The sequence below is a fragment of the Lepidochelys olivacea genome (genome assembly GCF_965140295.1).
Source record: "Lepidochelys olivacea isolate rLepOli2 genome assembly, chromosome: 14".
Taxonomy (NCBI): Eukaryota; Metazoa; Chordata; order Testudines; family Cheloniidae; genus Lepidochelys; species Lepidochelys olivacea.
The window spans coordinates 1,241,507-1,269,055 of record NC_140424.1 but is presented as its reverse complement, the minus strand read 5'-3'; the positions used below and the strand labels follow the sequence as shown (position 1 = coordinate 1,269,055).

At 49.6% G+C, this 27,549-nt stretch overlaps 1 protein-coding gene across 1 annotated transcript in view; it reads left to right on the top strand.

The window, feature by feature from the left end:
* Window positions 1–6,091: 6,091 nt before the first annotated feature.
* The window catches only part of DNAH17 (dynein axonemal heavy chain 17), a gene marked incomplete at its 5' end in the record, with an annotated part of 104,380 nt that continues 82,922 nt past the window's right edge, over window positions 6,092–27,549 (top strand). The window contains 19 exons of the mRNA XM_084648178.1: window positions 6,092–6,436; window positions 7,856–8,049; window positions 8,478–8,670; window positions 8,772–8,871; window positions 8,974–9,059; window positions 9,352–9,477; window positions 10,410–10,565; window positions 10,715–10,801; window positions 17,679–17,846; window positions 18,092–18,208; window positions 19,276–19,541; window positions 19,741–19,936; window positions 20,252–20,398; window positions 20,891–20,999; window positions 22,011–22,114; window positions 22,245–22,385; window positions 23,009–23,152; window positions 24,586–24,768; window positions 27,090–27,344. Of these exons, the coding sequence (XP_084504304.1) occupies window positions 6,092–6,436; window positions 7,856–8,049; window positions 8,478–8,670; window positions 8,772–8,871; window positions 8,974–9,059; window positions 9,352–9,477; window positions 10,410–10,565; window positions 10,715–10,801; window positions 17,679–17,846; window positions 18,092–18,208; window positions 19,276–19,541; window positions 19,741–19,936; window positions 20,252–20,398; window positions 20,891–20,999; window positions 22,011–22,114; window positions 22,245–22,385; window positions 23,009–23,152; window positions 24,586–24,768; window positions 27,090–27,344 (3,117 nt within the window). The remainder of the gene's footprint in view (window positions 6,437–7,855; window positions 8,050–8,477; window positions 8,671–8,771; window positions 8,872–8,973; window positions 9,060–9,351; window positions 9,478–10,409; window positions 10,566–10,714; window positions 10,802–17,678; window positions 17,847–18,091; window positions 18,209–19,275; window positions 19,542–19,740; window positions 19,937–20,251; window positions 20,399–20,890; window positions 21,000–22,010; window positions 22,115–22,244; window positions 22,386–23,008; window positions 23,153–24,585; window positions 24,769–27,089; window positions 27,345–27,549) is intronic.

Genomic DNA, 27,549 nt, shown 5'->3' with positions numbered 1-27,549 from the left:
CACAGTCCCCGCAGGGGAACTTACTTGCTGAGCAAAGCCCTATGTTCTTCTTCGAGTGCTTGCTCGTGTCTATTCCAGTTCGGTGTGTGTGCCATGTGCACAGTCGTTGGAAACTTTTTCCTCCGCAGCACCCATCGGGTCGGCTGCGGAGCCCCCGGGAGTGGTGCCTTCATGGCGCTCAATATATGATCCTGCCGACCCGGCACCTCCCCAGTTCCTTCTTGCCGCCCGTGCCGGCCGTGGGAATGGCAGGGGCTTGCTCTCGCAAGTGCTCCCCCAGTTCTCCGGCTAGTGCCAGAGACGATGCAGCCGCTCCAGGCAGCGATTCCATAACTCCGACCCCACCTCCGGGGTAGGGTCGGGAGACCCCTAACTGGAACCGACACGAGCAAGCACTCGAAGAAGGTTACTCACCTTCTCCTAACTGGTGTTCTTCGAGATGCGGTGCCCGCGTCCATTCCAAACCCGCCCGCCTTTCCCCTGTCGGAGGGACCGGCAGGAAGGAACAGAGGAGGTGCTTTTCATCGCCCCTACTGAGTGTGGTGAAAAGCACTTCACAGGTTTCCCAGTTTTCACCAAACTCAGCTGGGTTCTGGCCAGAGGGGGCTGGGGACAGCCAGGTATGCAGCCCTCTAGCTGGAAGGGGCTATGGAGGGACGTGGCTGCCATGTGAAATGGCTGCAGTAGGCCCGGCCCCAGGTTGGTGACCTAGCAGAGGATCTGTTCCCCCAGGTGGTCTCATTCCAGTCTAGCAGCACGAATGGCCCCTCTTGTCCCTACAGCCTAAGCCTGTGGCGTAGGAAAGCCCCACTCCCAAGTGCCTCCTGCTCCAGGAGCCATGGGCTGAGAGTCCTGATCTGTATGTTTTCCGCTTTCTCCGCAGGCCCTGGAGACAGCAGCTCCCAAGGTCGTTCAAAGCGCCACCCCTTGTTTCAGCCCCAGAGGGACGTTTCCCCATGGTCCCCTTTGTCAGCTCTGCAGGCCAAGCTTTGGCGGCACAGGCTGAGCTCAGCGGTGACCCCAAAACCCCTTAGCACCAGTAGCCAGGGAATTACAGTCCACACGTGTGGGTCTGGTACGTACATTCTGGGGCACCAAAGACTGCCACGGGAGGGCTTCAATGAGAGCTGCGGTCACAGGTCGGTACTATTGTGACGTCCGTCCAGCTGCGATGTCAGGAGCTCTGGAGAGACGCCCGAGAGATGGGCTTCGTGTCTGTAGCAGGGGCTTCGTCCCCAGCCGAGGTGGAGAAACAGGTTTTGTGTCTGAGGAGATGTTTTGTCGCTCGCTCGCTCGCGGGGGATGTACTTTAGGCACCGTAAGGTAAGGCAATGGATGCGGGGCTCGCTGGCCTGGGGCTGGGGGACATGGGCTCCTGGCAGCAGATGTACGTGGGAGTCAGACAGGGTCCTGGACCCCTGCTCCAAGCAGCCCTGCCATCATGCCCTGGCAGGCGGTGGGGCAGCCCAGTGACCCCTGCAGGAGGTTCAGCTTGGGCAGGGCGAGGCCCGCTGGGGCTCGGCTCCAGCTGCGTCAGGCCAGCGCTGCTGAGCCAAGTGCAGACCCACAGGCCCTGCGTGGGATTTCAAAGACTGCGGGGGCTTAGAGCACCAGGCCACCCCGCCGTCCCCTGCAGCTCTGCGTCCCGGAGGCGAACGGGCACTGTGCTCTCAGGCCACTAGGGGTCAGTGTGCCCTCAGGAGCCCAGCAGGCTGCGGCTTGTGGGTCAGGGTCAGGCAGCTCCCGCGAGGGGCAGCCAGGGCTACGTTTGTAATGAAAGAGGGGCCAGGGCTCAAGCAACCTTTTCACGTTCATCACTGAGGCAGGAAGCCCGGGGGGGCCAGGGCTCCAAGCTGCTGGGCCCTGCGGGGCCGGGGCTTAGCCCTAGCGCAAATTAAGCACTGGGGGCGGCTTAGCACTTTCCGCCGTGGGCAGCCCCTGTGGGGGTGGCCGGGCGCCCTGTCCCAGCTGCCCTCCTCCCTTGCATGGCAGAGATCAGTCTGCCCCCTCCAGCGCAGCATGCTAACGGGCTCGGAGTCTGGCTCCAGCCCGGAGAGCTCCCTCACAGCCTTGCCCCCTGGGTCTCAGCCCCGGCACGCAGCTGGGCTTTCGGTGCTGTGAGCTCACTGCGTGAGCAGGGCTGAACCATGAGCTCAGCCGGACGGGTCAAGCCCGCAGGGGGGTGCAGATGGGCCCAGCACAGCCTGGCTTTAATCCTGCTCTGATTGTGGCAGGGAGACCCCGCTGTGGCACTGTGATCTCACTGATGGTGTCCTCATCGTGCACGGGTGATGGTGATTCACTGGTGACCAGTCCACCCAGCCATGCTGGCTGCTGCTGTTCCTTGTGGTCAAGCCAGGGGTGGATTAGGGTTTTATGGGGCCCCTGGGCCAGAGCAAGTGCAGGACCCTCCCCACCTGCAGTCCCTTCTGCTCCCCTCCCAGCGCTCCTGCTGGGGAGCAGGGTCACGGCACAGGGGCCCCCATTTTTCCCAGCCCCCCAGTTGGCCAGGACCCCTGGGCATGGGCCCTCTTGGCCCAGTGGCTGGCTAATCCACCACTGGGTTCAGGTACTTCCAGATCCCAGAGAGTAAATAGTCACATGCAGGAGAACAGGGCGAAGGGGAGGTAGAGGCCAGTAACCAGGTGTCACGGAGGGTGGGGGAGTCCAGGCCCTGCACCCCTCTTCCTGGGATTCACTGAGACTCTCAGCCAGCCAGTAAAACAGAAGGTTTATTGGACAACAGGAACACAGTCCAAAACAGAGCTTGTGGGTCCACCCAGGACCCCTCAGTCCAGTCCTTCTGGGGGAGCAGGGAGCTTAGACCCCAGCCCTGGGGTTCCCTGTGTTCCTCCACCCAGCCCCAAACTGAAACTAAACCCCCGCAGCAGGGTCCCTTCTGCAGCCTGTCTTCACATTCCTGGGCAGAGGTGTTACCTCGCCCTCCTGGCTCAGGTGACAGGCTCTCAGGTCTCCCCTCCCCAGGGCACATTCCCAGGTCAACACTCCCCCCTCCCTGCTGCGTCACATCCTCACATCAGGCCAGCAGGCAGCGAGCTGTATGGGCAGCAGGCAATACGTGGGGGGCTAAGTGGGAGGTGTGGGAGATGCTGTGCAAAGGGGAGGGGTAGAGGTGTCAGAGCTTCACCTTCATTGTATAGGCAGGAAGTTCCCCACCTTCCAGAAGTGAGCAAAGAGCTGCCCTGGAAACGGGGATCTGCTGTCACCTTTCCAAAATGCAAATCCACCTCCCTGCACAACAGATAACAGGTGCCTAATTGGGGGCCCCCCAGCAGACACTCAGTGTTGGGCCCTGCCAGCGCTGATGGCCTGTCAGCATCACCTGGGCCCAGTGAGCAGCTCCCAGGAGGAATGGGAGAAATGTCCCTCAGTGGGGCTAAGGCTGAGCCATGCCATGCCGGCCCAGGGGCAGAGGGAGGTGTAGCTAATGCGAATGCTGCCTCTGGCTCCTGCTGGGGTGACTGCTGCAGGCGCAGGCCTGCTGGCAAGGCGTGGACACCCTCGCAGACTGTGCTGGAAACCTCGGGTGCAAAGAGGAAGGTCAGTAGGTTCATGCTGGCTGGGGCATCACGGGTGAGCCTGAGGGGCAGCCCAGGCCTAATGGAGGGGCCGGCTCAGAGGACATGGCAAAGGTATGCGGTGGGGGGGGGCAGTAATTCTAGGCTGCACTGGCTGCCTTTTTGGAAAGGGAACTCTTCGCGGAAGGAGGAGGAGCCACTGCAGAAACTGGCCAGGGACACGTTCCCCTGTCTCTCTAACACGTGGCAGGGTGACTCTGCAGTAGAGGCAGAGAAGGGACAGGACATGGCTGGATGAGGCAGATTCCCCCTCAAGGAAATGTGCCCACGGATCTTTGTCTTCCTGCCAACTCCAACTGCTACTTTAAGTAGCTGCCAGGAGAGCAATCCCTCTGTAAGGTCACTGGCTGCACCAGCTCCCGAGACGTCCCAGGCTCGCTCCCCAGCCAAAGGCAGAACTGCATGAGCAGCTCCATGCCTTTTTAGGAGGGAGCCACAGCCAGTAGCGAGAGAAAAGAACAGGTGCTGGGGCTGTTCCCCTGTGCTGCAGGGCAGGGCTGTGATCTCTATGCTACCGGGGGAACTGAGGCACCGGGAGACCGAGTGACTTGCCCAAGGCACAGGAGAGCAGGGAATTGGAACCAGGTGTCCCAGGGCCCAGGCGTCCCAGGGCCCAGGCTAGAGGCTGGATCACTGGACTGTCCTTCCCCTCCACAGGGAGCCGATGGCTGTTACAGTCTATGGAGCTTTTCTCTGGATTCTGCAGAGTGCATTTGCTGAGCCCCTGGCAGTGGCATTTCACAGGGCATGTGTCTGAGCCGAGCCCCTCCGGGGCAGTGAGGGGAGTCCAGGATGCAGCGAGCTCAGCAGGCGGGCAGGAGGGGCTCTCCAGATGAATTGGCACTAGGGAGGAGCGGGAGGGACACAGGCAGCCAGGCTCCCGGCCATGGCAGAGCACCGCGTGTGAGGCCTGGTTGGATGGGAGGCGCTGGGCAGATGCAGAGCATTAGCAGGGCCCTGCACCAAGCTAGGCGAGGGTGGGGACAGAGCGTGGGGACAGCTCGTGCTGCTGCCAGGCCCCCTGGCCCCGGCTGGCCACGCAGGGGTGGGCGGAAGGTTCTGGCAGCTGGGCGGTTGGTGGCGGCTGTCCCCGACCTGGGGGGTTCCGGGGCAGTTGGACCAGTCAGCCGGGGGCCTCCGCTCTGAGGGGAGCTTGGTGCCGAGCCGGCTCAGTGTGTCCGCTCGGTGATTTGGGAGGCACCAGGGACGGGGGCTCGACGAGGGAGCGGGGGGGATAGAGTCCGGGCAGTGGCTGTGGGGCTGGGGCTGGGCTGGGGGGAGTTGCCAGCTGCAGTTTGTGGGCGGGGGGGGGGGGGTGTTCCTGGTCCTGCATGCGATCAGGCCCACTTGCCAGCCCAGTCAGTCTGCAAAGAGCCAGGCTAGGGCACGCGGGGGTGAGGCGCCCTGACTCTGTCTCCGTTGCTCTGGGACACACCCCAGTGTCACGCTGCAGCCTTCCGGCAAGAGGGTTTGTGTCTTTAACTCTGGGCCTGTGCTGTGGGCTCACGGGATGGAAGAGGGGCTACGGAGCCGGGAGAGCTGTGGGGCTGGACAGAGCTTGGGGGAGAAATAGGGACCTGGATGTTGTGAAGCTGCCAGGCAGGATATAGGCCTGGGTCCAGGGGCCATACAGGCTGCCAGACTGTCCCGGGGCTGAAGGCGATTGGCGGCTGAGGGAGGGGGCAAGGTGGGGCTGTGAGAGTGGGTCATGGGGGGGAATATGGGGCTGCGAGAGGAGCTGGGGCTAGGGATGTGGGGTCTGAGGGAAAATGGGATGGTGGAGGCTATGTTAAGAATTGCCCCCTTCCTTGCCCTGAGAACATGAGGGACCTGTTGCAGCCTCTGTCTGGCAGGCAGCACCTCTCCCTGGGGTGGGGGTGAGGGCAGGTTTCCTGTCTCCTGTCCCCTCCCAGCAGCTGGAGCCGTGAGGGGGCAGAGGCTGTGCAGCCCTATAAATCTCACCCCAATCTTTGTGGGAGCAAGACCCAAAAGGAGGGACGTGAAAACAACAGAACAGGAGGCTCTGAAGACTGGGCACTGAGTGGGCACAGAGTGGCCTGCTCACTCTCGAAGGCAGCCTCTCCCTTTGGGGCTCTCGGTGGGGTGCCTGGCATTAGGCACTGGGGCCCTGCCCTCCAGAAGAGCTGAGCACCCACTGCTCCCTCTGCCTGCCTTTGGGGTTGTGGGTGCCAGCACTTCTGCACACCAGCCCGCGGGGCAGCCGAATGCAGGGGGGCCCCTGAGCATTTCAGACTAAAACTTCAGCCCCTTGGCTCAGCCTTCGCTAATGACTGGCAGCGAGGAGAGCGAGAGCATGGGCACCTGTGCAGGTGGGGCTAATTGGTCTCTAATTACCATGTCCTTTCACTCTCCCATTGCAGGAAGCACAGCTAGCCCTGAGTGCGGGAGAGACTGGGAAAAAACCTGCCTTGACCCCAATTTGCTCGGCGTTACTCCTTTAAGTAGGACCCTGCTGAGCACCGAGGGGCAGGATGACCACAGCATCGGACAAGAGGGTGGAGTTCCTGGAGAACTACTCCACACTCACCCTGCGGTTCAAGCCAGACAAATGGGCCAAGTTCGTGGGCAACGAGGAGATCAACGCCATGCTCACAGAGTTCTTTGAGAAGCAGGACTTGCTGGTGCTAGTGCTGAGCCTCAATCCCGCCGGGCAGCTAGTGCCCTGCCTCGAGTTCCCTCCCGTGCTCAAGAGCAAAGGGGTTTACTTTGTGAAGAGGAAGAGGGAAAACATCACCAAGGAAAACTTCCAGAGCAGGCTCCTGGTGGGCGACATCAGCCCCTCCCCGGTGGATCAGCTAATCGCAGTGGTGGAGGAGGTGGGTGTCCTGAAGGCAAACACCCCTGCCCCGCTCCGCACCTGGGGAGTGGGCAAAGGGCTGGTTCCAGAGTGCCCATCTCAGAGGCCATGGGGGGCAGAGCAAACCCACTTGGCCCAAGGCTGGCCCCTAGAGTGTGTCATTTCCACGCCAGCATCACATTCCATGCTGAGTGGATGAGCCCGAGTCCCAGGGACCTTCAGGAAGACCATGGCTCCAAAGCTGCTGAGGTGCTTGCCCCTGAATCCCTTGTCTGTTTGCCATCACCGCTCCCCTTGCCCCACCAGTCCGTGGCTGGTGGGAGGAGGCACCTTGAGCTGCCTCATCCAGTTCCTTTGTCACGGGGAGTTTCCATGCTAGGTTGCTTCCAAACCTCTCCCAGCAACACTGAACTCCTCCTGAGCAGCTTCCTTGCTGCCTTCTGCTGCTCCCTCTCCAGAGCCAAGCCCGCATATGGCACAGTGCCCTGAGCTGAATGCTGTCTCCTTCACAAGGTCCAGTCAGTGCCAAGCCTGGACGAGCCCGTCTTTTGGCTGGGTTTCCTCCCTTTTACATCTTGTAAGATACTGTGCTTTTTCCTGCTTTAATGTGAACTGCCTGGGCCCTGGCTGCACATGGCAGTGGCCGAGTGGTGCATCGGGGTGGGGCTGGGGGCCTGCCTGGGTCCCTGGCTGCACGTGGCAATGGCCAAGTGGTGCATCGGGGTGGGGGGCTGCCTGGGTCCCCGTCTGCACGTGGCAATAAAATCCCTGAACCTTATTGCACGTTCATGAAACACATTTTTAAGAGCTTATGGCTTTTAATTTTTTCCCTAATTCCCCCAATGTCAGTGGCCCTGTGAGGGGAGAGAGATATCTCAGCTTAGTAGTTCTGGTGTTATTTATGCTGAAAAATTTATTTCTTTAAAATATTGTGGAGTGTGTAATTTCCCCCTCACTAAGATAACTGGGAATTGTCTGACTGGATTTTTTTCAAACTTATAAATATTCACATTTACAGTATTGCCAACCCCAAGTGTTCAAAATCATGTCAGGCCCCCAAAATTCACAAGGCATTAAAAAATATGCCAGGAGCATTTTCTTTTCACTCTGAGCCATCAGGGTCTTACTCACAGCACCTTTTCAAGCTTTTCTCTGCAACCATGAGGACTAGAAATGTTGTTTTAAATGAAAACTGAGAGTCTCACAGAATCACCTGACTCCGGGAGCTAGGGCTTTAAGGAAAATGACACACATTGCAAGGCAGCACAAAGCAGGGCACAAACCATTCTTCTCAGCTGTGGCTTTGCTATATCACTTGTTCGTGCTGTCACCTCTGCAAACAAGCCGATGATTTCTCAGCACAGTTTTGTCTTCGGCCTCTGTCCCCCATAAAATACATAGAGAGAACTAACCAAACTAAAGAAGTGTTTTCTTCTAGGTTGTTTATTCCTTTTTCATGAAAGAGGAGAACATGAGCGGGTGGCCTAAAGTGGTGTCTGATGACGTCGTGAAACAAGCCCACAGACTGAAAAATGAAATGTTTGTGATGGGAGGAAAGATCAAAGGGAAGACGCTGCTCCCTCTCCCAGAGCACCTGGAGAACCTGGGCAGTTCCACTGATTCCCTAGACAGGTGAGGGCTCCAGGAAATTCACTCTTAGTTGTATTTTTCCTGCAAAGAAAAATTCAATTCCTCCATTGAATCCCTAGGGACAAGGGACCTGCTCTGTTGCAGGGGCTGTGCTCCACACCTGGGTACCAGCTGTCTCTCGCATGCATCTTTCTGTGAAGTACCATTGGGAAGGGAAATTGGGAGCCAAAGGAATGGGTCTAACAGGGCTCTGGTGATGTGACCACCCCTAACCCATAGGCTCTATGGGAGCGTGTGGGACCCGCTGGGTAAGGTTTTAATTGGGGAATGTGTTTAGGATTAAAGCTGAAAATAAGGCTGCCGTTGCTCCCGCACCTAGTGGAAGTAAATGAAGGCAAGATTAGGAAAGAGAGGGGCCCGCTCCTACGCAGCATGAACTCCTGGAGCTGGTTTTTGATGCTGCCTTTCAGACTCCCTGCGGCGATAGACAGCTCCTTATTACATGCCATTGAGACGATAATCATAGACTGGTCTCATCAGATAAGAGACGTACTGAGCAGAGATTCTGCCCAGCCCCTGCTGGACGGATTGAACCCATTGCCAAAGGTGGAATTTGAATTCTGGAGCTCCAGGCTGGTCAATCTGCAATGCATTCATGAGCAGGTACCGTGTCTCCTGGCCATTTCTGGGCTGATAACATTTCTCTTAAATACACTGGTGTGCACTCTTGGAATGCTGACGTGTTGATACATTTTGACATCTAGCTGCTTGCACCCAAAGTGAATAAAATAGCAGAGATTTTGAAGAAGGCAAAGAGTTGCTACTGGCCCGCTCTGAAGAATGTTTTCAAGGAAGTCAGTGCAGGTATAAGCCCCAGATGATTCACATAAAGGGATGGTTTCATTTTAGATGGTATTTAATTGTATCTTCTGACTTCACCTACCCTGCAGTTTTCATTTGATGCAGGAGTGAAGGAAGCCAATGATATTAATCTATACTTACAACCGCTTAAGGTTTTGTTGGAGGAAATGGAACAAACCGAATACCCTCAGGTATGTTGTTTGCAGAGAACTAGTACCCAATTCTAAACAACCCAAGCTGCAAATTCCATGCAATGATGTATGAAACAGTTCTCAGATGCTTCCATGCATGGGTTTTCTGTGTGTCAGTTTAGTCTTGTTGTCAGAATATTGCCATGTTTAACATTCTGAAATTCCGTTAAGTTTTATGATTTTCAGATTTTGTTCTTGAAAGGTCAGGAAGTTCCAGGTAAAAGTAACTTGCTTTACTGATGGGCACGTTATTGCTTCTAAATGGGTTCAAAGGAATGTCGTTTCTTCACAGCTGTCTCCCTACATTGACAGTGTCCTGTACACGGTCTGCTTAATATGGGCTAACTCGGAACACTACAACACGCCGTCCAGGGTCATTGTCATCTTACAGGAGATCTGCAACCTCTTAATTGAAATGGTACTGTTCCAGGGAGGGGGCAATAGCGTTGCAGCACGGGTCCTGGGTCAAGTCCATGTGCAAGTGGGTTGCTGCACCACCTTTTCCAGAGTGCCGGGGTGGGGGAGGGACGATCGCTCTGGGCTGCTGCTGTGCTGACGTAAACCCCCTCCCCTGTTCCGTGGCAGAACTCTTCCCACCTCCGTGCTGGGATAGAGTCCAAGCCAGAAGCGCCCTGTGCTTCAGATGGAGGCACGCGGGAATGCTGAGCAGTTGCCTCTGCTGTAAACCCCCTTGCAGGAAAGGGGAGGTGCGGGCCTGGGCCAGCTGGGAGGAGGGAGAAGGCAGCATCCTGTTGCTGGGTGACCATTTATAGAGGCAGTTTCTTTACTTTCGTTAAGGACCAGGGGCCAAACTCACTGTTGCCCAATAGGGCAAAGGGGCCTAGGGGGCTGTACAGCTCCCTGATGAATCGCATCCATACAGAGGCCTCTGTGACACCGTGGCGGAAGCCCCTGGTTCATTCTGGGGCGGGCCAGGTGAGGAACAGAGGCAGCAGAGAGGGGAGAGGAGGCACTGTGGCCAGGACAATCCCACAGCCTCCCTGGCAATTCCCTGATGCTGCCAGCTCAGGGGGTGAATTAGGGCTGTCAAAGTTTGTGCTAGAGGCTCCCCCGAGTCGGGGATTCACAGGTTGTGCCACCCGCGCCCTGGGCCAGCCCTCGCCCTGGCGCAGGGGTGAATTGGACTCCACAGTGGTATGTTGCAAATGCTGCTTGTAGCTGGTGCGATTCCTGGTGTGAAGAAGTGACCAGATCGGGGGGGGGGGGGCCTTGCCTGTGGAAGTGACCAGATCCGGGGGGGGGGCTCCTTGCCTGCAGAAGACACAAAGTACGTGACCTTCTGATTGGAACTGCTCTTGAAGTCCTGTTGCTGCATTTTACTTTGTTTAGACCCGAAATTTCCTGAGCCCCGAGGAAGTGATGAAAGGCTTGCAAGGAGAGATAGAAGAGATCTTGGGAGGGATCAAACTAGGCCCTTCAATTGTAGAAAGACTTTACCAAACCTACCACAGGTGCTGCTCAGAGGTGATGCCCACCTTCTTTAAGGTATGTTGCTGCTGACCGGCTTTGCGATCAGCTGGGAACAGGGGCATGGAGAAAGTGCTCAGACAAAAGCGCCACATCCCCACTAGCTAACCCTGCCCGATAGTGATGCTGGGCTCCTATTACGCTGACAAATCTTTCTCTGGTTTCAGGACAAGGAGGCCAAACTATGGGAGTTCCCTTCGTCTCTTGTGTTTACCAGAATGGATTCATTTTTGCACAGAGTGAAGACTATAGAGGTGCCTATGAAATACTTTGTGTCTGGTAGTTCAACTCGTGCTTATTCTGCTGGGGAAGCCTTTCTGTGTTTATAGTGTCCACAGAATGGCAGGAGCCTGCCAAACCACCCAGAAGCTACAAGCCCTGACCTGAGGTGCTCCCAATCTAAAGACAGATGAATTGGCCATCAGGCAGAGGGCAGGATAAAGGGTACAACCAGATACACCTACAGTGTGTAAACTAGTCCCAAATGCCAAATCCTTACACCTGTTGTCACCATAACAGCAGTGGGTCTCCAGGTGACAGTGAAAGAGGAGAGGTCTTCCAGCTGAACTTGAGAGGTGCTCCTTGCACAGTGGTCACCAGAGAAGCAGGCATTTGTGTGGGTGGAGGAGGCTGCAGCCGAAGAGGGGTGGGGGTGACAGTGACACAGAACACAAGAGCAGATAAGGCAGGGCTTTGTGGCTGTAGTCAGGGGCTTGAACCTGATGGGGGCAGAGCAGGAGAAGCCAGCAAAGAACTGAAGGGAGGTGGGGGGAGCTGCCAAGATCTGAATAGGTTGAGAAGATAATCTTGGCAGTGGTTTTTCATGTGGAGCAGAGGGGGCAGCATGGGTGTGAGTGAGGCCAGAGAGGAAGAGGCTGGTGGAGGGCTTGGGAAGAATAGCATTACAGGGTTGGCCAGGCCACAGTGTAGTTGCTAACCAGACACCCAGAAGGCGATGCCAGAGAGTGAGAGCGAGATCTGGGGGCTGGGTGGACATCTGATTTGCTGGGTGTGAAAAGAGAACCGAGGCTTGATCTCATTCCTTGCCATGTCGTTGCATGTGGAAGGTGACTTTCTCCCTGCTCTGCCCTTGGATTTTGTGCTGAACTTGAACTCTGAAGATGCACAGTGAGGAACTCCCCCAAAGAATAGCAAGGGAGCGGGAGTTGAGAGAACAGACTCTGCCACTGACTTGCAATATAACCATGAGCCAAACCACTTCTCCTTCCAGTGCTGGCCCCTGGGTATACTCCACTGTGGGCGTGTGTGTCCTCCATGTGCTGGAGACTGGAGGATTCTTGTCTCCTCCCTCGCTGAACTGAGGGTACAAGGGGTGGTGCAGTCCAAATGCATCTCCAGTTCCTTTCTATTTTCTCATGGTCCACGGAGCTGCTCCTTTGACTTGTAATCTGTAAATACAGTTAAATGTTAGTTAGAATTCAGGGATTCGCCCTGAATGGGTTCCCCTCCACATACTTCTCCATATGGGACTCATATCGTGCCCAGGATTCCAGGCTTCCAGAGCTGTATCTCCTGCCAGGGGCCTTCCTGGTCTGCACTGACCATCAGAGGTTGATGGGGATAGATATATTACTCCAGAGGGTGTCATCCTTCCAGAGCCACAATCTTACCTCTGATCAGAACCAGTCCTTACAAGGCAGAGGGACACTGCCGGTGTATGAATGCTATGAAAGGGGAAATCAAACCCCTGTTCCTTCTACCAGTGGGGGCATTTCAATGTCTATGGTATGGATGGCACCACTATTAGATCTGGATCCTACATGTTCCTCCTCAGGGGATCTGACATTGGGGATGGACTGATATCACTCCCACTGAGAGACATGACCCCAGATAGAGGATCCAGAATCTCTTCTCCCTCCCTCCCTCCCTCCCTCTGACCCTGTAAGAGGTTGTATCCCTCTTGGAACTATTGGTATCCTATGCCTTAGGGGCTGCCTCAACCAGTGTCGGATCGTGGGGACCTGTGCGTGCAATATCCTGAATCAGTACAGTCCCATTGGGAGTCACATTATCCTTCCCCGAGATCTCTCTGAGCTCCCCAAGACCCATGGAGGAGGAAGAGCTGGATCCGGTAGTACCATGGTGCCAACAGAGTATCCGCATCAGTCTCCTGATGAAGCCACTATTCCAGCCCCAACTTCTCTGCCAGATGGCCTCAAACAGTTTCAAGACCTTTTGAGGAGGGTTCCTGATATGCTCCAGATTCCTCTGGAGGAAGGAAGTCCAAGAGACACCTCACAAACTCCTTGATAGTATACACATTGCGTGGCCTAGTAGGGTGGTGCTTCCCCTTAATGAGGCCATCTGAGAGTCTGCCAGAGTCATGTGGCACCTACTCCTAAGAGAGCAGAAAAGAAGTACTTTGTCCCAGCCAACAGAACAGAGTTTTGTTCGCACCTCCTGTCCCCAACTCTTTGGTTATTCAAATTCCCACTGAAGGATGTAGGCAACAGCAAACATGTCCACTCCTTCAGATAAAGATGCTAAGCATTTGGACCTCCTCAGAAGGAAGGTATTTACTTCAACCAGCCTGCAATTCCAAATAGCCAATTACTAGCCAATTACCAGCCGATTCCTTTCAAAGTACAATTTTGTTAATTATTCAAAGTTTTCAGAATTCAGAGACAAGCTCCCTCAGGAGGACAGGGCACAATTTCAAGCCTTTATTGTGGAGGGTAGATTGGTTGCCAGATCCTCCCTCCAAGCCATACCAGATGCAGCTGACACAGACTCTCAATCAATGGTGACTGCTCTCATCATGCATAGGGAGTCCTGGCTTCATTCCTCAGGATTTGCCAGGGAAGTTCAATCCACAGTGGAGGATTTGCCCATTGACAGGAAGAACTTATTTGGTCAAAAGATGAATGAGTATTCCACTCATTAAAAAACTCTAGGGCAGCCCTCCATGCCTTGAGGATCTACACTCTAGCACCGAAAGGCAAGTATGATGGACAGCCTTACAACCTATACCAGCACCACAGCCCTTCTAACACCAGACGGGATTTGAACCACCACAAAAGCAGCAGAGGATGCAACAGAACAAACACACAGCTGCTACTCCTTCCAGCTGCAACCTCCCATCAAGAAATACTTATGATAGGGCTGCCAACAGCTGTGAACCAGTCCTGATGCCATGTCCTACCACTTCCAAGAGCCAGTTTGGTGATGGCCTTGTCCATTTTTCCATACCTGGTGGATAACAGACAGACAAGTTCTTGACATCATTCACTTTGGCTGCATCTTAGTTCCTCTCTCCTGTGCCTCTTCAGGGACCACTCTCACAAGAGGATACTCATTCAGGACATAGACTCCCTACTTCCGTGAGGAGCCATAGAGCTGTTACCACCTCAACATCAGGAAAAGGGATCTTATTCCAAATATTTCCTCATTCCTGAGAAAAAGGGAGGATGGAGACCCATTGCAGATGTCAAACAAATCAATGCCTGTAGCTAGAGATTGAGATTTAGGATGATCACCATGGCATCAGTAACTCTGTCCCTAAACAAAAATGGCTGGTTCACGGCTGTTTGCATGAAAGGTATCTATCTTCACCTGTGAGATGGATGTACGTCTATATGATCCCTGAGGTTTCTATAGGTCCTAACCATTATCAGGGTGTTCCCCTTCGGAGTAGTGACAGTGACCACAGTGTTTACAAAGGTGCTTTCAGCAATGGCATCACGGCTCGTCTGTCTTTTCTTTTCTAGACAATTGGCTGTTGATGGGGAGATCTCCTCAGCAGCTATTGAAAGCAACTAAATCGCTGCTCAGTCTTCTAGCAACACTGGGAATCTGTGTTGACACGTAAAAAGCTCATTTTAGTTCTAATGCAGATCATAGAATTTATCAGAGCAACTCTGGACTCTGTCAGTGCCAGAGCATACCTCCTGTGGACAGATTTCAATCAATGACGTGTTTGATCAGTCAGCTCAGAAAGCCCACTGGTGTCGGTTCATGCATGTCTCAGCCTCCTTGGATCACATGACATCCTGTGCCTACATGACACTGTTTGTGAGACTTCATCTTCACTGTCTACAAGCTTGGCTTCAAATGGTATACATGCAGTGCAGACACATGGCCAAGTTAGACTCCCGGAGTGTGGGGGACTCTACCTTTGGGAGAGCAGGGGTGTGTGGGAGCTCCCTTCACTCTTCCCCACCCTAGAAAATATTGATCCCAGAGGTGCCCCTCTGGATGAACATACAGCACAGGAACATGGACTTCTCAAGAGTCCAGGATGCACATAGGCCATCTGGAGCTGAGAGCTGTCTGAGAGGCCTTCACACCATTTTTACTGTTCATACTAGCCCAGCATATTCAGGTGATAGCAAACGACATGACAACTGTGTTCTACATCAACAAGCATGGGGGAGCTAGGTCTAAACCACCTCCCCCCCAAGTGAATAGAGGCAGTCAGCCTGTGGAGCTGGGGTATTTGACACCAGCTGACTATATCTCCAGGAATATATAATGTGTTAGGGGACGGCCTCAGCAGGCACTTCTCGATTGACCACGAATGGGAGCTGTGATAATGGGGCCTACACCTTTACTCTAATTGCGATCTTCTCTGTGAAAATTCATAAAACGTCACAATAACCTATAACAAATGTTGATGGGAAAAGGTATGAAAAGGATACAGAAAAACTGAATTAGTATAAACAAAAAATGGCCTACTGATACGGGTCTCAGGGACTGTTGAAATTATGCTAGTACAGATGATGTGGAGCTGGAAGTTTATAAACTACAGATTGGTGAGTCAGATATTAGGCCTAATTGGTGGATAAAATAATGAAGGTATGGGATATTTTCCCATCACTGCCTTTATAGACCCTTCAAGATAGAAGAACAGATGGAGAAGAACAGACGGACACTACTGGAGCGAACTTTCACCATCATGGCTGCCACTTCCACCATCTCCTGGGACCCTGGACCTTCTTAGCCGTAATCCTGAGGGAAGTCCTGACCAGCTCTGGTCAAAGAGAGGGATCCAGATGATGTTTCCATCCTTGGCAGGTCCAGCTGAATCCTCAATACCACTTGGGATGACATGGGATTGGACATTAGCAGCAGCAGCTTCAGCCCATTTCAACTAACTTCTTTCCTTGTCCCCAGAAGGACACTTATCGCCATCTGTGATACCATCTGAGAGACTGTCAAATAAAGGGATTATTCTTTCTAAAACCAGCTCCAGCTAATGACAAAGGGAACAAGAAATGTTGTTAAAATAAAAGCTTTACTTAACGTTTCAAATGCTTTAACTATTTTACCTTCTTTTCTGTATCTTTAGTAAAAGGTTAAAGTGATTGTTAATGTTGCATTTGCCATGGTACTAAGCAAGCTGAGATCTGTGTATGCCAGTCCCCGGACCTAGGTTAACACTGTGTAATGTTGGACAGGGAGGGAGTTCCTAAACACCTTTTAACTCAATATTCGTACAACAGACCTACATGATTCCTGAAGAGCATATTCAGGCACTGGGGATCTCCTTTCAACAATAGCAAGAAGGAATCCACCAGAAAGTGCTATTGAGCTAAGAGATTCTTCTCTCTGGATTCATCAGTGCCAGCTTTCCCCAGAGGAACCAGACATTCCCACTATTGTAAACAAGCTCTCTGAGTGTGCTTGGCAGTGATTAATGCCTGTAACCCTCCCGCTGACTATTGCTCCATTTGCTCCCTGCAGGGACTGTGCTTTCTAAGGGGTCTCGCCAGAACCATCCCTCCAGTAACTAAACTTGCTCCAACATGGGATCTTAACTTAGTCCTCTGGCTGCCAACTGAGTCCCCATCTGAAACTTCACCAACATGTTTGCAAACCCATTTATCTATGAAAGCCACCTTCCTAGTGGCCATCACTTTGGCTGGAAGGGTAGGAGAACTAGGGCCCTTATGGCTGATCCTCCATACGCAATATTCCAGAAGGCTAAGAGTGCATCCAAGATTGACCCCACCCAAATTAATCTTGGACTGTCACCTAACCCAGACAACATACTTACCTGTGGTTTTTCCCAAGGTACACACCAGTAATTGGGATAGGAGATTCCATTCCATTGGCATTCTACCTACCAAGAACAAAATCCTTTAGGAAATTGCTTAAACGGTTTGTTTCACTGGGGAAGTGCTGAAGGGAGAAGTGACTCTTTCTAGTGGATTTCAGGCTGTATCCTACTCTCTGACCGGTTAGCAGAGAGGCCTCCAGAAGGTGTGAAAGCCCACTCTACAGGAACCAAGACACCTGCTGTAGCCTTGCTGTGTGAGGTGCCACTCACTGCCATCTGTGAAGTGGCAATGTGGAGCTCTGTCATGCCTTCACAAGGCATTACAGGCTCATGAAAGCTTCTGCAGCTGATGCATCCTTTGGTTTGGTCCTTTTGTCATTAGCATCCTCATGCCTTCCTCCTCAATGAGTGCTGCTTGTCAGTCACCCACAGTGCCATACACATAGGGACCAATACTCGAAGAAGAAAGAGAGGTTTTGTACCTGTGCAGTAACCAGTGTTCTTCGAGATGTGTGGTCCCTATCTGTATTCCACCACCCATCCTCTTTCCCCGCTGCTTTGGATCCTTACAGTTCATGGGAGAGAAGGAACAGGAGATGTGGTTGGTCTGTGCCACCCCTTCTCCCCTTGGTTTGGAGCATGAGGAGAGGAAGGAGGCAGGCGCAGACCAAGAGGCATAGCTAGGAAGAATTGTCTGGTCTCAGGCACGTGGAGCATGTACATCTCCCACATGGAATACAGATAGGGACCCTCTCATTCATCACGCAGGCCCTGATTCACTACGGCACTTAAGCGTGTGCCTAAATGTAAGTACATAACTAGTCCCATTAAGCTAGATGTGTGCTTAAGTACCTGGCTGAATCGGGGTTTCTGTTTTCCCTTATGCAAAGGGAAGGAGATAATACTTTGAAGTCCTCTGATGAAAGACACTAAGCACAACATAGAATTTGGATTATTATTAGTTATTTAGCACCTGCATTTTTCTTCTTGATCCCCAAGTCCCATGGATTCTGTGTCCGGTGCCTGTTCTCTTTCAAGAGAACCCTGACATGTAGGTAACAGCATTTTGATATGAAGATTTATTGAGTGTGATGGTTGTTTCTGTTCATTAGGAGTTGTATGTAACAACAATCGAATTTCTGAAGCTGGAGAAAATTGAGTTGGGAGGTGTGAGAGGAAACATCCTTGGGAGCATGGTGTTTCAGATTTATGAGGAAATCTCTGAACTCATTAAGGTTTTTGCTGATTGCAAATATGATCCCTTAGATCCTGCAGAAGAGGTGAGTAAATGTTAGTATGAAAAATGTGTTCATTTGTTAGATGAATAAATTACTTGCTTTGAACAAGGCAGAGGACCTGCATATTAGAATAGTCACCATGGCAACAAATGTACTTTAGGAAAAAAACCTCTGGTCTTAGCACTCATCCATAAAATCAGTTCATTTAAATTGAATGGTTCTCTATATAAAATACCTAAGCATGACTTAATCCTATTATTTGAATCCTTTGTTCTTTTTACTGACAGGAATTTGATGAAGATTTTACAGAGTTCCAGACCAAAATTCAGGATTTGGATAGAAGATTGGCAACCATTTTTTCTCAGGGATTTAATGACTGTAATAGTATTGAATCTGCTGTCAAGGTATAAATGTGCGTGTATGGTTGGTGTGCCTCTTTTCTAGCAAGAGTGTTAGCACATACCCTAATGAGGGTGACTTTGCTTTGGGCCCTGATACCAAATCTATGAATACTCTTGTCAGTTAAGATGTTTCTGTATTTATATATACATTAAAATAATGATGAAAGGTTCAAGACTTTCAAAAGCTACTTTAGAGATTTTGGGGGCCCAACTTGAGATACTTCAAAGGGGCCTGATTTTCCTTAGAGGAGCCAGATTCTGTCGGGGTGAGTGCGGGTCAGACAGATGCTAATGGCGAGGGAGTGTCACAGAGGAAGATGTTAACTTAGAATGTAAATATTAGAGCTGGTCAAAAACATTTTCAGTGGAGCTGTTTTCCATCAGAAAATGCAGTTTTGTCAAAATAATTTTTTTTTTTTTGCAGGAACTTGTCAATTTCGATGACATTTTCAACAGGAAAAAGCCTATGTGAATTAATTGTTTCAGCTTTTTTATTTAATTTCAACAATGCTGAAGTGTTTTTTGACATTTTCATTTCAAGCAATTTCATTTAGACTGTTCTAGGATATTAACATGTTGACTATAAACTACAATATTAATGATATACATATTACATTTAACATGTTAATATCCTAGAACAGTCTAAATGAAATGAATTGACATCAAACAAATGTTTTGATGGTTGTGAATAAGAATGTTTTGAAGTTTTGATGTGGAAAATTTTTTTAATTTCAGCTTTTTGCTCCAATTTAGAACTTCTTTTTTTCAAAATTTGGGAATTTCCTATGGCATGGAAATTCCGATTTCCTGCTCTAGTATCTATCCAGTCTCCTGCACGTGGACCAGGTGGAGAGATGAGGCCATTTAACTGAAGTGGTTTGTGGAAGGGCCCTGTGAAAGAGGTGAATCTTTAGGTGATCCAGTATTTGTGAAGTAGATGAAAGGCATTATATACATCTAGAGCGATTTGAGCATTATTTAACTAATGCCTCTTGGAGCTGCATTCTCAATAGACTATGTCTGCAGATACGTTGATGTATAAACAGCTTACCAATTTCTTTGTTCTTTAGCAAATACACATGTTTGGATCACTATTGGACCGACCTCTGATAAAGGCAGAAGTGTCCCCTCACTACTCCACCCTTTTGGAAATGTTTAATGTTGAATTGGACAATGCAAAGATAATGTATGATGCCCAGATAGCGGCCACAAAATCAGGAGGTGTGCCGCCTATCAGCAAAAATATGCCTCCTGTTGCTGGGCAGCTGAAGTGGGCTCTGGAGCTCCAAGAAAGACTAGAGACTCCAATGACGGAGTTGCAAGCCATTGATCACCCGTAAGTAAGTTTTGTTGGCGTCTTGCACTTTAGGATATGCTGTTATCCAGTGTATGTACGACAGAGCATCAATGATAATTTACAGAGGGCAAAGCACATATCCACTGAGACCACCAAGCTTCTGTTTGGCATGGTGATTAAATCCCATGCTCTATCAGTGTATCTGTTTCGTCAATTGCAACTTTTACTTTGGTTACAGTGTTATGGTCAGTGCTGAAGCTAAACTGGTGTCCGAGAAGTATAAGGAGATGATGCGTTTGCTGCAGAATTACCGAGAGAAGACCTATGAAGAGTGGATAAGTCGAGTCGATACAGACTGCCAATTTAACCTCCAACAGCCGCTGATACTGAGAGATCCAGACGGTAATCTTATCAGCGTGAACTTCAGCAAGGAGGTGGGTGGCACCATGCTTGTACACAAAGCTGTCTTGTTGAAATCAGTCCAGGCAGAAATGAAATATTTGTAGCAGATACTGTATGAGCCCTGTTCTGTTAGTGTCTGTTTTATTTTGACTACTACTGCTGAGACAGACCCCTTACAGTAACCTTGCTGCGTTTGTGTGCTGGTTTGGACTGGCACCTCACTGAATAGCAGCGATAAACCATTTGGACTCATACCTGATTTTTCTTGAGAGATTTTCAATATGGGATGATGCTGAAGCTTCTCCTTTTATGAATAGGTAATTATTTCTAATTATTGTATTTCGTAGCTAGTTGCTGTCCTACGTGAAGTCAAGTATTTGAATTTTCAGAAGCAGAAAGATATTCCAGATAGTGCTGGCAATCTCTTTTCTCAAAATGAAACTTTCCGGAAGTTTGTGGGCAATCTGGATCTCATTGTCGGTTGGTACAATAAGGCAAGTTGGAAAGATAACAAAATGGTGAAACCGGATCAGTGTGTGTCTGTCTCGCTGCCTTGTTTAGAAGAGTTCAATCCCAGTTTGTACAAAACTGGGTAACCCTTTAAAGTAGTGCTCCAACTATGATAAAATGGGTTGTAAGAATTCCAGGTGGTTTGAAGAAACTGTCCTGTGTAACTAGCACTGCTTCATGGCTTAGCACTGCAGGAGAGAGCTGCCTATCTTAGGGTTTCAGATTGCTGCAGATCACTGTGATAGTTGAGAGCACGTCACTTGCTGGGGCCTCTTACATGTCACCAATGCTGTTCTACCCTTCCAGCCTGTCTGTGGGAATGTGAGGCCTCCATTTCTCCCTCTGAAACCAGCTAAGATGGTTCAAACATAGGTGTGCTCTGAAAAGGCTGCTTTTCAGCAGATAAGGCAGCCGCTCACCCTTCGCCCCACAGAACTGTTTTTGGATCCTAAGCCAGTGATGCTTTTGTTTTCCAGATCAAGACCACCATACTGTCAGTAGAGCTTCCACTGGTCAAGCAGGAGTTAGAGGAGAATGATGTCAAGCTGCAGAAAGCCGAAACCACCTTGTTTTGGAGCAATGAAGGTACAAAGTCAGGCACTTCATCATTACCTGTTTCCAGATGACAACATTTTTCTGTGTGTGTTTTGGGGAGAATCCCCTGCTTCATAACATTAGAGCCATTTGTTTGCCTTTATTTCCTTGGCCCAAAGGACTCGGGTTGGGCCGGCATGTTCTCGGGCCCTAGAAGGGCTTTGATGTTGCTGACATGGGGGCTCTTCGAGGCTATTGCTGGGTCTTCAAGAGCCAGTCACTGACAGAGATGCAGAGTGGTTCTGTCTGCCCCCCAGGCCGAGCACACAGTGCTCCCAGCCCAGGGAGTGAAGGCTTATACAGCTGCTTATTTGCTGGGCTAGCCGTGCTTCTCTGTGTTGATTTGCAGATGTCGTTTTTGAGGCATTTACCTTAATTCCTCCAAAGTGAGTCCTTTAAGAGATCCCCACTCCCAAGGTCTGTACCCTGTGTGGGTGACTACAGTCTTTGAGCACCTGCCACTAGCATGTAGAGTACACCTGCCATTGCTAAGTAGGCTAGCAACTCCTGCCTCCTTCCTCATTACTGACACTAAACTACTCTGAGTCCGAGCTTATTCCACAGAGGCAATTGGAGAATATAGAAGCCCTGCCAGATCTCATTCATTATGAAAAGCCTTTCTGTCCTGCATGGATCAAGAATATACTGAGATTAGCAGGAAGAATTTGCAATGTTTTCATTAATCTTCTACCTTTTGGGGTCTAAGAAAGGACTAAAGATGGGAGGCAGTAGGGGTGTTAGACCCACTGAGCAGAGGCTGTGGGGTGCTGACATTCTGTTGTGTAGCAGCCAAAGCCTTCAGTTAGGGAAGCCGCACCTGCCACGTGCATAAAGCAGAGCATGGATCCACTGTCAGATTTACCATCTGAGAATACAAATTACAGGTAAATTTCTTTTGTATCTCTCCTCAACAATCTGATGATCAGAGCCATCAGGCAGACAGTTACTTTGATGTCTGGAGACCTTATCTGCCTACTAGCTAGAAATGCATTTTTCTCTTAGGTGTTATGGAATACATTCAAGAGATGAGAAATGTCTTGCATGATTTAGAAGCAAGAATCCAGAAAACTAAGTTAAATGTGGAGAATATCAACCAGCTTATGCAGGTGGGTGACAGATTTTTCCAGGCACTTTTGAAAATAACATTCTTGGTATATATTAAATCTCTCTCCTCTCCAGGCATAGTATTTCCCAAGGGTAATAAAAGTGCATCTTTTAGGTCTTTTTTCCTTACAGGAATGGTCAGCCAGTCCTCTATTTGAAAGGAAAGACAATAAGGAAACGTCTCTCTTAGACTTGGATGGAAAAGGTCATACCATAAACAAACGGTATGCAGCAATTAAAGATGCTGGACAAAAGATTCAGACTATGCTTATGGTAAGAAACTAGGAAAGATAAACTCAATCTAGTTGGAACTGTTTTAACAATAGTTAATTATATCTAGCACTTATGCGCTGTAGCACTTTTAAACTTCAAACCACTTCCACATACTAATGTTTTCCATGTGTGGATGTGAATGGTGGACTCAAACTATCTGGGGCACAACCTTGAAGTCTTTACTCTGGCAAAACTCCCACAGAAGTCAATGGTCGTTATAGCTCAGTAAGGACTTCATGCATGAGCCTGTAGTGCTTTGTTAAAGACCTTTGGCGGGATTCATTTATTGTTTGTTTTTTCTCATGTTGCTCCTGTACAACTGAGATAAGAGAAGTCTATATGTCAGCTGTCTGGGGGGAATTTTTGACACATGTATGACTTTTTGGCATGACCTGGGGACAGTTTCTTTTCAGAGGGCATTACATTAAAGTTTTTTCTTTCCCTTACATTCAAATGGAATTGTAGAGAATGGCCAGGGAAGCAACTACATAGACGTTAGGTACCAGAAAAGTAGACTTTTAACTTAATCAAATGTTCAGTCCCGTTTTTCACTGAAAGAAGGTAGGGCATTTGCCTGACCATTTATCAAACAAAAAGTTAATATAGCTTGTTTCTTTTTGCAGGAGAATGCAGACTTATTTAAGACTGATAAGACATCCCAAACATGGCAAGACTATGTGGAATATGTGGATGACATGGTTTTAGATGGATTCTTCCAGTTTATTCGCAAATCTTTACAGTTTCTGCTCACTAACATGGCAGCTGATGTATGTTATCCAGTTTCCTCTTCCCTTTTATGACATGTCAGTGTTTGCACATATATAATGCACGTGCCACTATTATTTGTGAGTTATTTAAAGAAACCACCATTTTTCTGATTTCTTAAAACATCTCTTGAAGTTACATTGCATGCACTGAATTTATTGTCTCAGTACATACTATAAAGGTCTGTCCACAGGACAGCTGCAACCATGCTTTTGTACTTGTTAGTGGCCTGGCTATTGTAATCAGTTACAAACAACGTGGTTCAGTATGTGACGTGCCCCTACCCTCCCACCTCTTATTTGCCATTGCAGCCATCTGAGCATGTGCACACCAATCCCTCTGTGGATGTGCAAGTGAATTCTGGGACAATTTAGGCCACTATCCCATAGTGCTTCAGCAGCTGCTGAGCAGAGGATTGTGGGTCTTTGAAATTGCTAATTATAATAAAGAGGGGAACAAAAGGGGAGAGCTTGGGAGCAGAGGTGGGGAGTTCAGATTAGCCCGGGTGTGGAGTTGGGAGCAGGGGTCCAGGAGCAAATGGTGTTGCTCTGGCAGAGGGCAAAGAGACTGCAGAGAGAGGACAGGATGAGGGTGGTGAATGGTTACTTGTGACCACACACATGCGCCCACTGACAAAGAGCAGACGGTCAAGGACCAAGCCCTAGAAGAGACGCCTTCAGAAAGTGAGAGGGAGGAGAAGTGCCCCGCTGAGACAGTGGAGGAGTCCCTAGTTCCATCTGCAGCCCTGCGCTGTCTCCTCCATTCCGAGTTTCTCCTCTGCTCTGCAGTCATGAATCAGCCTCTTCTCCCCTGTGCTGCCCCTTCTGTCTCGTCCCAGATGCCTCATCATGTAACCTGCTTAATGTGGCCAAACTGAGCTCCTGTTTCCTTCTAAACACTTTGTACCCTTTCCTCTTTCACCATTGAGCCCTCACCATGTTCCCCTCCCTGTCTCTAGGCCATAACATCAGTGTGTCTCCTCTACCCCCACACATCCAGGGTGCCACTGAATTGCTCAGATACTGTGGTAATGAGCATAGTCCAAGAACCTGTATAGAATGGAATAGCAAAGAAATCTGGCCCTGATAATTAAAATGCTCTGTGCCCTTAATTTCTGCCTCAAGATCTACTGCAGTAGCCCCCCTTGTAGAGAGAATAATGATGATAAGGAGCAGTCATTAATGTAGGGCAGCACAGAGTCACGGACCTCTGGGGAAGAGAGAGGTGCTAAAGGGGGAGTAGAGAGGCCATGCTTGAGCGTGGAGAAGCCGCGACTAGCAGAGTCAGTGGAGTACTGGGGCAGCAGCCAGCTAAAGGAAGTCAGACAGAGGGTTAGCAATGAGGCAGTTAATGTAGTGGGCTAAATAGTACGATGGGGGTGATGGCAGGTGTTTGGAAGGCAGACAGTAATGCGCTTTGCACTGATGTATCTCAGGCCAATGCAGCTCCTTTGTTTGAAGTGCACATGGAACTATATAATGATGAATTAAGATACCGTCCATCGCTGGAAGTGGGAGAAGATAATGGTTTTCTGGAAGTGGTGGAAAATCTAATGAACGATATCTATAACACAGCTAAACTTATACCCAGGCTGGCTAAGGGGAAGCTCAGCTACAAGGTTAGTCCTTCTGTGACCTGGACTCTTTCCTTAGCAATGTTTGTCTGCCACGCACAGAGCTTCTTGCCTCACACCAGCATTTCCTGAGAGCTGAATGACTGACTGACTTCTTTTGGTGATTTTTTTCAACACACGTGTCGCTGCCTCTCAGGGCACATGCACATAAGATTTTAGATTACAAGAAAATGAATCTTTGTAATGTTGCATAGGGAGAAAGCTGGTTTCTAGGGTTTCAAAGCTCAAAACATGGGGAGCTTTCAGTATCAATATCCACATCTGCAATTGCAGCCCAAAGTAACTAGGGAGCTAATGCAGTATTTGGAGCAAGGGTGTAGCATGCTCCTTATGGCCAGCCCTGCTAAGTAAATAGGCCTCTGCATTTTGCACTGTTTGTAGCTTCAGGTTTCAGAGTAGCAGCCGTGTTATTCTGTATTCGCAAAAAGAAAAGGAGTACTTGTGGCACCTTAGAGACTAACAAATTTATTTGAGCATTAATGGCTTGGCTTGGCTTAGCTTAGCTTCAGAGTGGTTTTCCAGGCCAGCCCTATATAGAGCACAGTGTGACAGTAGCAAAGGCTTGCATAACTATGATGATGTGAATATCAGAGAGACCGTCACAAGTATCACACCCCACGCAGATGGAAAAAGATGCACTTCTGACTGTGAAGCCATGCGCAATTCCAGGTGCAATCTGGGTGTGACGTTGCACTCCATATGCTTTATGAAAATATGCTTGGAATGCGAATATAATGTAACTGGAATATGCTTTATGCAAAAGGTCTCTTGTAAGGTATCATTACAAAGCGTATAATCTACTGAGTGTGGTCATCCTATTTGTACGTATGTATCATTCTTGTATCTAAAACTAGAAATATGAAGTTAACTCTGAGGTCCTATTGTAATTATGCAAAGTGTGGGCCATTAATGGTGGTTTAGAATCTTGATGGCTCCCATTGACTAGGCCAATTGGTTGTAGATGGTTTATTTACCTGCAAGCCTTCTTGTGGACCAGCCTGTGGGTAATGAAGAATGAGGTCTTACAGTGACATGTGACCCTGTCACCTGATGCTGGAATCCATCTTAAACCTGGTGCTTTTCCATTTAGAATGAGGGGTGGGACCCAGAGAGACAAAAGATTCCCGACTTGTGCCAAAGCTATAAAAGGGGGTGGAGCAGAACAAAGGGGGCTGCAGTCATGAAAAAACCCCTAGTTACCCCCTGAGCTGGAAAGAACAAGGACTGTACCAGGGAAAGGATTGGGCCCAGACTAGGAAGGAGTCTAGTCTGTGAAAGAAGCTTATTGGAACATCTCTGAGGGTGAGATTTACCCTGTATTCAGTTTCTTAATGTATTAGGCTTAGACTTGCATGTTTTGTTTTATTTTGCTTGGTAACTTACTTTGTTCTGTCTGTTATTACTTGGAACCACTTAAATCCTACTTTTTGTATTTAATAAAATTACTTTTGTTTATTAGTGAACCCAGAGTAAATGGTTAATACCTGGGGTAGCAAACAGCTGTGCATATCTCTCTATCAGTGTTATAGAGGGTGGACAATTTGAGTTTACCTTGTATAAGCTTTATACAGAGTAAAATGGATTTATTTGGGGTTTAGGCTCCCAGAAAGACTGAATACTGGGTGCTGGGAAAGTCCCTGTTAACTGAGAAGCCCCTGGGCTAAATTAATCTTGGTTTCTGTGAACTGCAGTGGGGCGTGGCCCAACCTGTTGGTCTGTGCTGGAGCTGACTGGTGTGTCTAGCTCAGCAAGATGGGAGTGGAGGGAAGCCTTGTCTGGTAGAGGGGTGTTCTCAGGGGTATCCCAGCACATCTAGTGACAGTTTTGAGAGTTTTTGTGACTCAGCCCGTCACACTGGGATCCGGAACTGTCAGTTGGACAAAGGGAGTATCAGAGATGCTGAGGACAGTAACATGTAGATGTTGACTCCATGCTGACCTTGTTAGAGAGAAACAGTCAGTCTCTCTCTCTTTCTGAATAAACCAAAATGATGGAAATTAAATGCAAAAACCTAAAATGCTTATGGATTAAAACACTAATATGTCAAGAAATGCTTAAGTGAAGGTTCTCATAGTAACAGTAGATTTTTCCATACTGTAAGTGTGTATCATTTTTGGTGATATATGTACACTGTAACTGTATATTAACAGTATGTATGTGCAATGCAGGTGAGATAATGTTACTGAGAAACCTTAGCTTTTACATGTGTTGCTTTGAGCATTCCTGTGTAACCCTAATGTGATATTTAGTGTTGTGTGTTGCATTCGTTTACTTCCTGACCCTAAAGAGAAGTGGCTGTCTTTCAGAGTGACCTGGAAGATATGTCAGATCTAATTGAAATAAGAGAAGAGGTGATTTCTCTAGTTGTCAGTGCCATGAAACAAGCTGAGGAATATGAAGACTCCTTTGAGAAATATTCCTATTTGTGGATGGATGATCACCACGAGTTTATGCAGCGCTTCCTCACGTTTGGTCACGTGTTCACCCCAGAGGAGCTGGAGTCTCATGCAGAGGACTACTTACCACACATCCCACCCACCTTAGAGCAGTTCCAGCAACAGGTGAGAGAACTCCCAGAGCAAAGGGGCTGTGGCTAGTTGCATGGCAGGTCGATGATACAAGTCTGGTACTATGAGGAGAACAGCAGTGATGCTGGTGCAGGGCCAGCCAGCCCCCTTACAGACCATCCTTCCCATGGCACCCAAGCTCTTTCCATCCTTCTGCAGGGGAGCAGAGGGACCCCCCCACCCCCGCCTTTGAGGGAAT